This window comes from Hyperolius riggenbachi, chromosome 1 (genome assembly GCF_040937935.1).
Source record: "Hyperolius riggenbachi isolate aHypRig1 chromosome 1, aHypRig1.pri, whole genome shotgun sequence".
Classification (NCBI taxonomy): Eukaryota; Metazoa; Chordata; class Amphibia; order Anura; family Hyperoliidae; genus Hyperolius; species Hyperolius riggenbachi.
The window spans coordinates 106,497,257-106,512,880 of record NC_090646.1 but is presented as its reverse complement, the minus strand read 5'-3'; the positions used below and the strand labels follow the sequence as shown (position 1 = coordinate 106,512,880).

General features: G+C 48.4%; 1 protein-coding gene across 1 annotated transcript in view; it reads right to left on the bottom strand.

The window, feature by feature from the left end:
- The window catches only part of SLIT2 (slit guidance ligand 2), a 530,767-nt gene that overhangs the window by 484,809 nt on the left and 30,334 nt on the right, over window positions 1–15,624 (bottom strand). The window contains exon 2 of the mRNA XM_068278011.1: window positions 13,430–13,516. Coding sequence (XP_068134112.1) covers window positions 13,430–13,516 — 87 coding nt within the window. The remainder of the gene's footprint in view (window positions 1–13,429; window positions 13,517–15,624) is intronic.

Below are 15,624 nucleotides of genomic sequence, written 5' to 3'. Positions count from 1 at the left end.
ACACAGTTAAACTGTAATATCACCCACTTGAGCCATAGGGAAACATGGACACATCAGTTCTCCTCGCAGTTGTAACTGACAGCAACTGATATATAACTGACAGCAACTGATATATTTCAGTTCTGACAAAATGTTGTCAGAACTGGAAGGGATCATTGTCAGAAGAAAATGGTGAGCTTCTGAGAGGAACTGATGGCAAGGTAACTATGTAATGTTCATTTGAAGTTACCTCATGTGTTTATTTTCAATAATTTTACTCAGTACAGGTTCGCTTTAAGCGACTCTTTTCTTGGTTTCGAATGGAAACAGTCACTGAAACCTGGGGCTTGGCAATTAGATTGGCCACAGACTACAGCGGGTATCTGAACTCACAGGTACAACCTAACCGCATACATCAAAAAGAGGCGCCTGGAAAAAAAAGAGTACGTGGTGTAGCCGAAATGTAATGATTTTTATTTTATCGTTTTTTAAAATAAAAAAATCTGAAAATACCATTTATAAAACTGAGAACTATAATATATGTATAATATTGTGTATAACCTTCTTTTATTGTTTCTTCATGTAATAAATCCGAAAATATAGTTTATAACACTGAAAACGATAATATATGTATAATCGTTATAATTGCATAATATTGTGTATAACCTTCATGTATCATTTCTTCATGTAATAAAATTTGAAAATATTGTTTATAACAATGAAAAAATATATAGAAGTACGTTCTTAATAACTGTAGTAAAACATCAGTAAATATTACTAACATTTTACTACAACTAAACCTAACCCTACTCTCACACAGAACCCTCCCTCTACTTATCCCTAACCCTTAGACCCCCCCCCCCCCCGGTGGTGCCTAACCCTAAGACCCCTAAATCCCCCCTGGTGGTGCCTTACCCTAAGACCCCCTTTTTTAATCAATATATTTAGTTATAAACTCCCCTAGTAGTACCTAACACTAAAACTCCCATATCATTTATCATTGACAAAGGCCATAGCATGGCCTTTGTCAAGTTGCAGACAACTTGACAAAGGCCATGCTATGGCCGAAACAGCAGTCTGTCGTTGCGATTTGATGACAGAATAAAGTGATTGAGCTATAATACTCTCCTTGTGGTGCCGGTCATTGAAGATATCCATTACTGTGACCCCTTGGTACTGGGGTGGGACCGTGGCACACTTTCTTTTTTTGAAGCCAATATTGGTGCTCCTGGGCCTGTGCTTTTTTAGTTATTTGGGGAATTTTGTATTTTCCACTATTCCACTAAATATCGTTTTAGTTATAAAACTTTACGTAAATAGAAACAATAATTATAGTAAGTATGTTTGCAATCATTATTATATGGCAAGTATGTTTGTAAACATTATTATATGGTAAGTATGTTTGTAAACATTATTATATGGTAAGTATGTTTGTAAACATTATTCATGGGCGCCCATTGAAAACGTTAATAATATCCGGCCGCACTTTTTTTTCCTGTTCGGCGCCCGTGAAACGATATTCAATATGGGAGGGAATGCCGGTAGTGGTGCTCAAATACCCCTTTTTAAAATTCGAGTTTGGTCGAATTCGAATAGTAAATTATTCGAGGTCATTCGAATATTCGAGTCGAATAATTTTTACTATTCGATTCGACCTCGGACTTCGAGCTCACTATTCGAGTCGGTATTCGAGCTAACTATTCGAGCTGACTATTCGAATTGGCCTTAAATAGCTTCCAACACTTGTTTTGAGGGTGAATGATGCAAGAAACCTCTTTTTTTCCAAGTAACAACAGCAAGTGATTATGTGGGGATGTTCCTTTAAAAAAAAATGTGGAAAGAGAAGTTGTGTCCTTAATTTTGTTCAGTAGTGTTACTGTATATACTTCTTCTTCTTCTTCTTCTTCTTCTTCTTCTTCTTCTTCTTCTTCTTCTTCTTCTTCTTCTTCTTCTTCTTCTTCTTCTTCTTCTTCTCCTTCCTTTTCAATATCGTCTTCTTCTTCTTCACGTATTTCTCTTTTCAATTTTTTTTTAAAGAAATGCAGCTATTTTTGAGCGTAACAAATAGCTGGTGGGCGCACGCATGTTGGAAGCGCCATTGTATGTGCTCCCTGGCAGTGGAAACACAAAGACAGCAGGAGGTAAATTCATCAGCAGGAGGAGGAGGATGAGTGTGTGGCAGCAGGCAGTCAATGAGGCAGGCAGCTCGCCGTGACATAATAGCCCTGGTACCTAGCGGTGATACCAGGGCTGTAAATAAACACAACAGGAGGTCCCAGACAGCGGTCGTGCAGCCCACATTGTGTCCAATACACAACTGGGACAACACAGTTTTCAACCCGGGCACCTCAGAAAAATTAAACCTTTTTTTTTTTTTTAATGGTTTGTTTGGTTTTGGTTTTGCAACCAATATAGCTATTGTTTGACGTAATAGCTGGTGGCAGAGTGGCAGCAGAAGGTAAATCATCTGTGTACCCTGGCAGTGGGAAACACAGACAGACAGCAGCAGCAGGAGGAGGAATGGAGGAGTAGGCGAGCAGCTATTGTTTGACGTAATAGCTGGTGGCAGAGTGGCAGCAGAAGGTAAATCATCTGTGTACCCTGGCAGTGGGAAACACAGACAGACAGCAGCAGCAGCAGCAGGAGGAGGTATGGAGGAGCAGTGTGAGTGTGGCAGCAGGTAGGCAGCGTGACATAATAGCCCTGGTACCTAGCGGTGATACCAGGGCTGTAAATAAACACAACAGGAGGTCCCAGACAGCGGTCGTGCAGCCCACATTGTGTCCAATACACAACTGGGACAACACAGTTTTCAACCCGGGCACCTCAGAAAAATTAAACCTTTTTTTTTTTTTTTAATGGTTTGTTTGGTTTTGGTTTTGCAACCAATATAGCTATTGTTTGACGTAATAGCTGGTGGCAGAGTGGCAGCAGAAGGTAAATCATCTGTGTACCCTGGCAGTGGGAAACACAGACAGACAACAGCAGCAGCAGCAGGAGGAGGTATGGAGGAGCAGTGTGAGTGTGGCAGCAGGTAGGCAGCGTGACATAATAGCCCTGGTACCTAGCGGTGATACCAGGGCTGTAAATAAACACAACAGGAGGTCCCAGACAGCGGTCGTGCAGCCCACATTGTGTCCAATACACAACTGGGACAACACAGTTTTCAACCCGGGCACCTCAGAAAAATTAAACCTTTTTTTTTTTTTTAATGGTTTGTTTGGTTTTGGTTTTGCAACCAATATAGCTATTGTTTGACGTAATAGCTGGTGGCAGAGTGGCAGCAGAAGGTAAATCATCTGTGTACCCTGGCAGTGGGAAACACAGACAGACAGCAGCAGCAGCAGCAGGAGGAGGTATGGAGGAGCAGTGTGAGTGTGGCAGCAGGTAGGCAGCGTGACATAATAGCCCTGGTACCTAGCGGTGATACCAGGGCTGTAAATAAACACAACAGGAGGTCCCAGACAGCGGTCGTGCAGCCCACATTGTGTCCAATACACAACTGGGACAACACAGTTTTCAACCCGGGCACCTCAGAAAAATTAAACCTTTTTTTTTTTTTTAATGGTTTGTTTGGTTTTGGTTTTGCAACCAATATAGCTATTGTTTGACGTAATAGCTGGTGGCAGAGTGGCAGCAGAAGGTAAATCATCTGTGTACCCTGGCAGTGGGAAACACAGACAGACAGCAGCAGCAGGAGGAGGAATGGAGGAGTAGGCGAGCAGCTATTGTTTGACGTAATAGCTGGTGGCAGAGTGGCAGCAGAAGGTAAATCATCTGTGTACCCTGGCAGTGGGAAACACAGACAGACAGCAGCAGCAGCAGCAGCAGGAGGAGGTATGGAGGAGCAGTGTGAGTGTGGCAGCAGGTAGGCAGCGTGACATAATAGCCCTGGTACCTAGCGGTGATACCAGGGCTGTAAATAAACACAACAGGAGGTCCCAGACAGCGGTCGTGCAGCCCACATTGTGTCCAATACACAACTGGGACAACACAGTTTTCAACCCGGGCACCTCAGAAAAATTAAACCTTTTTTTTTTTTTTAATGGTTTGTTTGGTTTTGGTTTTGCAACCAATATAGCTATTGTTTGACGTAATAGCTGGTGGCAGAGTGGCAGCAGAAGGTTAATCATCTGTGTACCCTGGCAGTGGGAAACACAGACAGACAGCAGAAGGGCAGTACACAGCAGCCCACTGTAGGTGTAAAATGTGTGGCTGCAGGTGACGTAATAGTCAAAGTGAACCAGGCTGGCTTAGTGAGCAGGAGCCAGGAGGTGGTAAAGGGTGGTAAGGCACATTAACGATGGTTCCGGCAGCCAGTTCATGTCCCCCTCTCGCCGACAACAGGGGCCAGGAACTCGCCTTCCACCCACGCCTGGTTCATCTTGAGAAACGTCAGTCTGTCCACAGACTTGTGAGACAGACGTGAGCGTTTCTCGGTGACCACGCCACCAGCTGCACTGAAGCAGCGCTCGGACAGCACGCTGGAAGGGGGGCAGGACAGCACTTCCAGGGCGTACTGCGCCAGCTCGCTCCAGATCTCCATGCGCTTGACCCAATACTCCATGGGATCAACAGGGGCATCGCTGTCAAGCCCGCTGTACGACCCCATGTAGTCAGCCACCATGCGGGTCAGGCGCTGGCTGTGACCGGAGGAGGATGCTGCTGCATGCATCTCCTCTCTAGTCACTGCTGCCGGAGCCTCTACAGTCCTGTAGAGCTCGTGGCTGAGAGACAGCAGGTCTGTGGGGCGCTTGCTGCTGCTGGATGCAGGCACCTGCTGCTGCCTCTGTGCTGGCTGCTGGACAGTGGGGGTGGAAGGCTGGGGGAAGGCTTCCTCCAAGCGCTCAACAAGGGCCTGCTGCAAGCTCCTTATTTGTTGCGCTGGGTCTCCTCCTGCAGGCGGCAGGAACTGGCTCAACTTCCCCTTGAGGCGTGGGTCCAACATCATGCTGATCCAGATGTCCTCCCTCTGCTTCATCTGGATCACCCTGGGGTCCCTGCGCAGGCACGTCAGCATGTGCGCTGCCATTGGGAAGAGGCGGGCCATGTCTGCTGGCACATCGACGTCAGTGCTGTCCTCATCCTCCTCCTCTGCCGCCTCATCCTCTCTCCACCCCCGCACCAACTCAGCTGCGCTGTGCTGATCCCCCTCATCAGCTGCCAGGTCAGGGACCTCCACCAAGTCCTCCTCCTCCTCCCCCTCAGAGGTGGACTGCGCAGCTGGTTGCCGCTCCTGCTGGTCCAAGGCTGCCGCTCCCTGTTCCAGCAAAGCATCGAGGGCCCTGTTCAGCAGAGAAACCAGGGGCACCCACTCGCAGACCATAGCATGGTCCCTGCTCACCATGTTTGTGGCCTGCAGGAAGGGAGCCAGCACTAAGCACACCTGCTGCATGTGCCTCCAGTCATCATCGGGGACGATGGACGGGATGTTGCTGGTCTTGTCCCTTCTCTGAGCTGCGGAAACATTGGCCAGGGCAAGGTACTGGTTGACAGCGCGCCTCTGTTCAACCAGACGCTCCAACATCGCCAGGGTGGAGTTCCAGCGAGTCGGAACGTCAAGGATCAGCCGATGGCGTGGCAGATCCAGCTCCTTTTGCACGTCTTCCAGGCTCGCACAGGCTGCAGCCGAGCGCCGGAAGTGACGCACAACATTCCTTGCCGTTTCCAGCAGTTCGCCCATCCCCTGGTAGGTGCGCAGGAACTTCTGCACCACCAGGTTCAGCACGTGGGCAAGACAGGGGATGTGGGTCAGGTTTTCCCTGTGTATTGCGGCAACCAGATTGGCCCCATTGTCGGCCACCACCTCTCCGACTCTGAGGCCTCTGGGGGTCAGCCAAATCCTCTCCTGCTCCTGGAGTTTGGCCAACACATGGGTTGCCGTCAGCTTGGTCTTCCCAAGGCTGACCAAGTGCAGCAGCGCTTGGCAGTGGCGGGCCTTCACGCTGCTGCTGAGGCGGGGGGTTTGGCCAGGTGTGCCGGAGGATGGCAGAGGATCGGAGGAACCTGCTGCAGTTCCCCTGACCCTGCGGGGTGGCACCACCCACTGTGTTGCTGCTGCTGCTGTGCCCGCTGCTGCTCTCCCATCCTCACCCCCTTCCACCAAGCTGACCCAGTGGACAGTGAAGGACAGGTAGCGGCCTGTCCCGAAGCGGCTGCTCCAGGAGTCCATGGTGACGTGGACCCTTTCACCAACCGCGTGCTCCAGCCCTCGCTCCACATTGGCCATCACAAAGCGGTGCAGTGCAGGAATGGCCTTGCGGGAGAAAAAGTGTCTGCTGGGGAGCTGCCAGTCTGGGGCTGCGCAAGCAAGCAGCGCACGAATGTCGCTCCCCTCCTGCACGAGCGTGTACGGCAGGAGTTGGGAGCACATGGCCCGTGCCAGCAAGCCGTTCAGCTGCCGCACGCGACGGCTGCTGGGAGGCAGAGCCCTAACCACCCCCTGGAAGGACTCGCTCAAAAGGCTCTGGCGTGGCCTTTTGCTGACACGGGAATCAGCAGACACAGCAGAGGAGGCCACTGAGGACTGGCTGCCAGAACAGGCCTCAGTTTCGGCGGCAGGAGTTGCAGAGGGGGGAGGAGCAGTGCGTTTCCGCACTCCTGCTGGTGCTGCTGGAGGAGCAGGAGGGCGGGTGGCTGCTGTTGCTGCTGCTGCTGCTGAAGGCTGTGCAGTGATGGGTGTGGTGCCACTGCCAGCACCAGATGCCTTCAGCCTCTGGAACTCCTCATGCTGGTGGAAATGTTTAGCCGCAAGGTGGTTGATGAGCGAGCTGGTGCTGAACTTTAAGGGGTCTGCACCTCTGCTCAACTTCCGCTGACAGTGGTTGCAAGTGGCGTACTTGCTGTACACAGTGGGCATGGTGAAAAAGCGCCAGATTGGTGACAGAAACATCCCCCTACGGCATGGAAGCGCTGCTGCCTGTCTCCCTGTGGTGGTTGGGGGGGGGGGCTTGGGTGCGGCTGGTGGTGGTACTGGCTGATGCTGCTGCTGCTGCTGCTGAGCCTGAGACACCAGCAGGGTGTGGGACGCTGCCAATGCTTGCAATGATGCGCCTCCTTGCAAGGCCCACAAGCGCATCCTCCTCCTCCTCCTCAGAGCTGCTGAGGACGACATCCCCTGGAGGTGGTGGCACCCAGTCTCTGTCTGTCACCGGGTCATCATCATCCTCCCCCTCCTGAAACATGTCCTGCTGGGATGAGGACCCCCCAAACTCCTCTCCTGATGCATGGATGGGCTGCTTGACTGTCGCCACAGTCTTGCTGTCCAATCCCTCATCCCCCAAAGTGCCCATCAGCATCTCCTCCTCAAGATCGCCAACAACAGCAGACAATTTACTCATGATGCCTGGGGTCAAAAGACTGCTGAATGACAGGTCGGCGAGTGACGGTGAACTGGCCTCCTCCCCAGACCCTGCTGGGCGGCTGCTGCGAACAGGGGTGGTGGTGGTGGTGAGGGTGGAGGCCTCGGATGCAGAGCTGATGGCGGGCTGCTCATCCTCCGTCATGAGTTGCACCACAGTGTCTGCATCCTTTTCCTCAATGGGACGTTTCCGACCCGGCTGGAGGAAAATGGGAGCAGGTGCTACACGCTGCTGCTGCTGTGTCTCTGCAGCGTGAGTTGCAGATGCTCCTGCTGGGCGGCGCCCAAGGCGTCCACGGCCAGTGGCTATGGGAGGAATGTTAGCCACTGACGCTGCTGCTGCTGCTGCGGAACTGTGCATGGTGGCGCGCCCGCGGCCGCGGCTTGCCACAATGCTGCTCCCTCTCCTCCTGATTCCCTTGCTGCCCTTCCCCTTGCCCAAACCGCGCTGGCTGCCACTTCCAGACATCTTCAATGTTTTGGGCGTATAGACAAAAGTTTTTTAAAAGGGCGGGTGAAAAGTGGGGTACTTTAATGGAGTGGGTTGGTTGGTGAGGTGACTGAGTGAGTGTCCCCTAGTACAGTAAGTAAGTAGTAACAGTCAGGAAGTACAACTAGCAGTTACAATAATCAGTAGTAATCACAAGTAAATTTAGTGTGTGTACACTCAGACAGTGAGTGACCGCACGCAGGAGCTAGTAGCCTATGAACACAGTGACTGAGTGTCCTAGACTCCTAGTACAGTAAGAGTAAGTAGTAACAGTAAGTAGAACTAACTAATTACAATAATCAATCAGCGATCAGAAGGAAATGGAGTGTGGGTGTTGTGTGTACACTCAGACAGTGAGTGACCGCACGCAGGAGCTAGTAGCCTATGAACACAGTGACTGAGTGTCCTAGACTCCTAGTACAGTAAGAGTAAGTAGTAACAGTAAGTAGAACTAACTAATAATCAATCAGCGATCAGAAGGAAATGGAGTGTGGGTGGTGTGTGTACACTCAGACAGTGAGTGACCGCACGCAGGAGCTAGTAGCCTATGAACACAGTGACTGAGTGTCCTAGACTCCTAGTACAGTAAGAGTAAGTAGTAACAGTAAGTAGAACTAACTAATTACAATAATCAATCAGCGATCAGAAGGAAATGGAGTGTGGGTGGTGTGTGTACACTCAGACAGTGAGTGACCGCACGCAGGAGCTAGTAGCCTATGAACACAGTGACTGAGTGTCCTAGACTCCTAGTACAGTAAGAGTAAGTAGTAACAGTAAGTAGAACTAACTAATTACAATAATCAATCAGCGATCAGAAGGAAATGGAGTGTGGGTGGTGTGTGTACACTCAGACAGTGAGTGACCGCACGCAGGAGCTAGTAGCCTATGAACACAGTGACTGAGTGTCCCAGACTCCTAGTACAGTAAGAGTAAGTAGTAACAGTAAGTAGAACTAACTAATTACAATAATCAATCAGCGATCAGAAGGAAATGGAGTGTGGGTGGTGTGTGTACACTCAGACAGTGAGTGACCGCACGCAGGAGCTAGTAGCCTATGAACACAGTGACTGAGTGTCCTAGACTCCTAGTACAGTAAGAGTAAGTAGTAACAGTAAGTAGAACTAACTAATAATCAATCAGCGATCAGAAGGAAATGGAGTGTGGGTGGTGTGTGTACACTCAGACAGTGAGTGACCGCACGCAGGAGCTAGTAGCCTATGAACACAGTGACTGAGTGTCCTAGACTCCTAGTACAGTAAGAGTAAGTAGTAACAGTAAGTAGAACTAACTAATTACAATAATCAATCAGCGATCAGAAGGAAATGGAGTGTGGGTGTGTGTACACTCAGACAGTGAGTGCACGCACGCAGGAGCTAGTAGCCTATGAACACAGTGACTGTCTGACTGAGTGTCCTAGACTCCTAGTACAGTAAGAGTAAGTAGTAACAGTAAGTAGAACTAACTAATTACGATAATCAATCAGCGATCAGAAGGAAATAGAGTGTGTGTTGTGTGTGTACACTCAGACAGTGAGTGCAGTGCGCACACGCAGGAGCTAGTAGCCTATATGAACAGTGACAGTGAGTGTCCCTACGGGTACAGTAAGAGTAAGTAAGTACAACTAACTAACAATAATCTATCAGTAATCAGAAGGAAATAGAGTGTGTGTACACACAGACAGTGAGTGAGTGCACACACGCAGGAGCTAGCTAGTAGCCTATAAACAGTGACAGTCAGTGAGTGTCCTACTCCTAGTACAGTATAACTACAATACTATTAGTAAAGGACAGCAGAAATACTGGTATAGATGAGAGAAATAAACAGAGGACAGCTGCCCACAGAGGCAAGGCCCCCCTGAGGCCTAAACCTGTAAGCTTGCAGCAGCTGCCTGTCTCTAATGTAACACACAAGCTACTAACTAAAATACAATGTCTATCTAACTAACAACAATATAGGTGTATATGGCAGGTGTAGGTGAGCAAAAACGCTAGGTAAATGATCACAATAGAGCACTTGCTAAGCCAAAGCACAAAGGAGCAACTCTCTCTCTGTACAAGTCTCAGGCAAGCATGGAGAAACGGAACATGGCGGCCGCTATTTATAGGGTAGGGGCTGGCCAGGGTCCCCCTCTGTGATTGGCTGCCGTCAGAGGGCCTGGGAGCCCTCTGATTGGCTCTAAGGACATCAATCTGGGCTATGACGCTATTCGAGCTCGGTACCGAGCTCGAATAGCGCCGTTTGCTCGAATAGCTCGAATAGTGAATGGGCTATTCGAGTGTACTCGGATAGCCCATTCGAATAGCTACAGCTATTCGGAGCTCGAATACCGAGCTCGGATAGCTGAAAAAGAGCTCGAATATTCGAGCTACTCGAATATTCGAGCTCTGCTGAGCACCACTGAATGCCGGTGCCCTTTTTGTCCACTTGCCTCATGAGCCCAAATTTGCTGCTTCCCAACGTAACCACCCTCACTGAAAAGTCTACAGACAAGTTTATATGAGTGGAGAGAGGAAGTAGAGGACTCTGACAGCACCAGTTGTAACCTGTGTGCTCAGTCACTCCACCAGAGAGTCCAGGTAGCCACAGACAGAAGGTCATTCCTCTGTGCTGCTGTTTGGCCGTCACCTAATGTCTATGGTGCCCTTTACATGTATTTCCATGTTCCCTCATTAGGAGAGCAATTTCAGAATGCTCCTATGGAGATTCCGCCAGGCGTCCGATGATATGGAACTGCTGCAAGCATACTTCTGCAATCCAGTGCCACCTCCCCCCTAGCGGGATCTCCGTAGGAATATATGAAGAATGAAATCCAGATGGGGGAACCAGGAAGTTCATCTCACAGCTGAGCTTGGCCTCACTAACAGTCATGGCAGAGGTGGGGGGAGATCTCCCCTTCAGTCACACACAGCAGTAGAGCTTCAGAGAGATGGGGCGGGGAGGGGGATCAATCCTTGCCCTTCTCCACCCAAAACTAAAGAGAAGGATTTGTGTGATGTCCTGCTCTAAAGTAAAAGTAACAAAAGTAAAACAAACAGCAACGTTAGAAAAAGAAACAGATGTAGGAACTGATCTACTTAGCTAAAAATAAAACATATGCCTCTACAAACATTTCCTACTCCTTAAAGAGTTTTTTTTTCCCCTCAAGAGAAACTGAACTGATGTTTCTTGCGATTCACAGAATAAGCATGAAACTAACAAATGCAAGCCCCGGTTTATAAATAAATAAGAAGAAGCTGAATTTTCGAGTACATCCTATCTGATTTATTATGCTGTAAAGGAAAAAATGCCTGTTTTATAGCTTCCTACAAGCTGCAGGAGCCGTAACTTAACAGCAGCTGTTTGTGGGCAAGAGCATTGCTGCGTTTGGCGTCTTGCTGCCATTCAGCCACTGTGCCCAGTCAGAGTCCTGTCTGGAGGTGGAGCGTTCGGATATCCTGCCTCCCAAGCCAGGGCTCATTCAGGCAGGCTTGCTTTTCCAAAACATATTAGCACATGTGAAAACTATGAATGGAATACCTGGATTTTCCTCCGAATACGTGAATTAAAGCAGTTTTGAAGTCAAGCTACTCTGTAAGGCTTTTGAAAAGTAGGATTTTTTTCTTTTTATAGCTAGCCTTTAAAGTGGACCTGAACTCTTGTACAGGATACAAGTAAAACAGAGAGAAATGCATCCTGTACGAGTCTAAAGTGTCTAATTTCCCCTCGTCTGTGACTAATCACAAGTTGTAATTTGTTCTCTCAGCTGTGTCAGCTGGCTGCCTCGGCAGAGCAGCTAATTGGTAAACACAGGATGTTAACCCTATGTCATCTTCTATGAAAGCAGGAGGTAGACACACTGCAGATTTATTGCAGGATTTGTATCAGCTTTAACAAAGAAATGTTTTTCTTTGAGGCTAGGTGCATACATAGCAGAGATGCTAGTGTTGCCGAAAACGCTACATTTTTGCCTCTATTGGAAGTCTATGGGCTGCAGGAAACATGCGTTTTATATGTGTGCGTTTTCAAAAACTCTGGTTTTGTTGCAGAATATGCAAAAACGTCACAATACGCACATAATGAAAGTCAATGGAAAGGCAAAGGTATGCGTTTTTTGTGTTTTACATGCGTTTTTGTAAAAAAAATGTGTTTTGTGATATATTTCTGTGGTCTTCCTATTCATTTGCTTAAAACGCAATTGTAAAACACATGAAAAACGCATCCAAAACGCATATGCATTTTTTTTCCCCTACAGTACTCCTTTAAATGCATTTGCGGGTCGCAAACGGATTTAAAGGAGTACTGTAGGAAAAAAAAGAGTTGAACTTACCCGGGGCTTCTAATGGTTCTCCGCAGACATCCTGTGTTGGCGCAGCCACTCACCGATGCTCCGGCCCCGCCTCCAGTTCACTTCTGGAATTTCAGACTTTAAAGTTGGAAAACCACTGCGCCTGCGTGGCCGCGACCTTGCTCCCGCTGACGTCACCGGGAGTGTACTGCCCAGGCGCAGGCTGTACTGGGTCTGAGCCGTACACTCCCTGTGACGTCAGCGGGAGTGAGGACACGGCCGCAGGCGCAATGGTTTTCTGACTTTAAAGTCCGAAAGTGAACCAGAGGCAGGGAACGGAGCATTGGTGAGTAGCTGCGCGGGCACAGGATGTCTGTGGGGGACCATTAGAAGCCCCGGGTAAGTTCAACTCTATTTCCTCCGACCCCCCTACAGTACTCCTTTAAAACGCACACAAAAAACTCTTGAAAAATGCATTTGCGGTAAAAACCACTAACGCAAACGCAGGAAAAAAAATGCACAAAAAATGCACATGACATAAAACACAGCCTTTCTGAGTTCTGAGTTCAGGTCCACTTTAAATCATTTTTCTGAACAGTAACTGGCTTCACAGGCACAATGATTGTTGGATGTAGAGATCAGTACAAATCCCTCGGGCAACAGTCTGCGGCCAAGTGCTGTACAGACACTGCACTAGGCTAAGTGTACTGTTGCTATAGATTGAGGAGGCAGGCTTACGATGTGACACATGACAGGGCACCTTCCAGGGGGCCAAGCAGAAGCAGCTGTTGAGTAACTGTGGGTGCTAAGTAGCACTAGATGCCAAGATGTCAAGTGGCAATTGAGGTGGTGGTAGTGAATTTAGATTTTTCATTCTTTGTAAAGATGGATAGATAACTATGCCACTACTCATGCAATGCTTGATGCGACAGAGACTTTCCCTTAGGAAAAGTCAGTCGGTGACCCAGCAGGCAACTGCCAAAAATCTGGGTTGCAAAGGCTCGCTCAGGTACACGGTGGTAATGGTATTCGATATTGTGCATCCCTAAACAACCACCCCCTATTGGAAATCACTGTTCAGTGTGTAGCCAAGGCAATAGACCCCTCTCTGATTAGGTTTGATCAGAGAGGGATCTATCTGCTGGTGGATCTGGCCGTACATAGAATCATGTATGGCCAGCTTTAGTGTCAGTAGCGCTGCTGCAATATACAGTATCGGGTAGTTGAAGTAGATACCTTCTGCACAGGCAGCACACAGTCATGTTAATTAGGTAATATAACGTAAAGTCACACCTATAGTGTACTAATAAAGACTAACAAATAATGTATTGCTTACCTTGCCCCTTCCCGCAAGCATGTCACAGGGACATCCTTAGGTCCTGGATGACAGTCATATCTTCCACATCTCAAACAGCATACAACCCTGGCAATCGCATAGAAGAATATATTGAGTTTAGACAGAACTGTACAGAAATGTAAATGTGCATGACCTCACTTAAGATGCAGTGTAATCATACAAATTGGATAAGGCTGTATGGAACAGTCATTGAAGAAATTCAATTTTCATTATAGCTAGCCAGGGCTGGAAAAGCTGGCCATGCATAGGGCAGTCTCCTCCCTCCATGTGCTTTTCTTTCATTGTGATTGCAATGTTCACATTTTCATCATTTCTCCTAAAATGAGTATTACTATTATTATTCAACCCGACTGGCACATGTGCGTCCACTTAAAATGAACTTGTGTTTCATTGTTTATGGAGTGAAACACAGGCCTACGTCATTAACTGGGTCCATCCTTCAGTATAATGCTGTGTTTAGCTAGCTGTCAATAGACCGGTGCCCATATCCTGTCACCGATCTCACGTACTGTGGCCATATGCATTTTACCTTTTCTCCTAATTTTTCTCCTAGGTGATATATTCACAACTTTGTTATGCAATGCCTTTTAAACCACCAGCGAGCAAGATGACACCGAAAGTAATTCTAATCGTACTTTTTTTTACCTACTTTTTGGTACTTTACCTTTTCAGGTGCAGAGTGCTGAAAAGATACATTAACCACTTAACAACCTCTGCCACGCTTATCTACGCCCCTTTAAAATTCACCTGAGTCACAGGGGCGTAGATAGGCAACTCCTGTTTATTTTCCTGCTGTGCGCGATCGCGTCCGTGTTCGCGTGCAGGCACCCGCTGGTCTGTGATTGGCTGATGTGAACATGTGTTCACAAAGCCAATGACAGTGCTTATTCATGCAGAATGTGTGTAAACATTGTATCAGTCACTATGCTGTTACAGTTAGGCCCGGTTCACATTAGCGGTGGCCGTCCGGAATCGCCGTGCCGGAGCCGGACCGCTTGCAGAACGGACGGAACGGACGCACGGCATGGCAATGAAAGCCTATGCGTCCGTTCACATGCGTCCGTTATGCCGGACCGGAGCCGGACCGGATCCGGGCCGGATCCGGACTCCGGCGTCCGTTCCAACATGCGCTATTTTTGGGTCCGGCTCCTCCGGCAGCCGTATCCGGGGCGGAGCCGGACTGCACCATCCGGCCAATACAAAGCAATGAGAACCGGAGAGCGCACAACACACTGGCTAAAAATCCGGATGTTCTACCCCACTTCCTATGCGGATTGTTGCGGCGATTTTGGATGGGGACACATGGGCAAGCATTTTGGAGTGGAGCAGCAGTGACTTACACGAGCTGGAGATGTTGGCAGCATGTCGGAGGTGGAGGTGAGTGCTAAACAGCAGAGGGCCTGATTCCACAGGTCCCCCTTCTGCTGACCTCCCAGACCCCAACATTTTATTTGGTTTGTACTTAACTTTAGCCAAACGGATCCGGATCGCATCCTGATGAACACCTGATGCAACCTGACCGGATCCGGATCGGATCCGGATCAGAACCGTACGGTTCCGATCCGGATCCGGTCAGGTCATCCTGTCCGTTTGGCAGACAACCGCAAGTGTGAACCGGGCCTTACTGAGATCACTCGTGAGAGGATCTCAGATAACTAACACAGCATTAGTGAGTGATCAGCATCAGTGAGGTTTTTTTTAAATAAATTATACCCCCATTAAGCCCATTAACCCTTGCCTCCCTTAAATGTGAAAATGGTTTTTAGGTGAAAAACCCCGTGGTAGAGAAGTGGTTAAAGAGAAGATGAAAAATGATCTCTTTGGAGAAAACTCAGGTAAAACTGTTACGGTAATTGCGCATATGGGCCTGTATGTCTAAAGATCATGGCACTTAGTCAGTGGGAGCAGCTTTATGAGAACTTAGAGAAGAATGGGTCAGGAGAATCTCAGGACCAAGAAAAAATAAAGGAGAAAACACAGGAGTCAATAGTACAATATGTCACAGTATCGAAAGGTCACAGTATCGAAAGGTGGTTAGAGCAAAGAGTATTACTCACACTTTCCTGGTTGCAATAAAAATGCAACCACCAATAAGTCATGCAGAGGAATCCCCACTACCGCTCGGCAGAGCCGGGACAAGGTCCTCCAGCACCCAAGGCTGAGACACCAAAGTG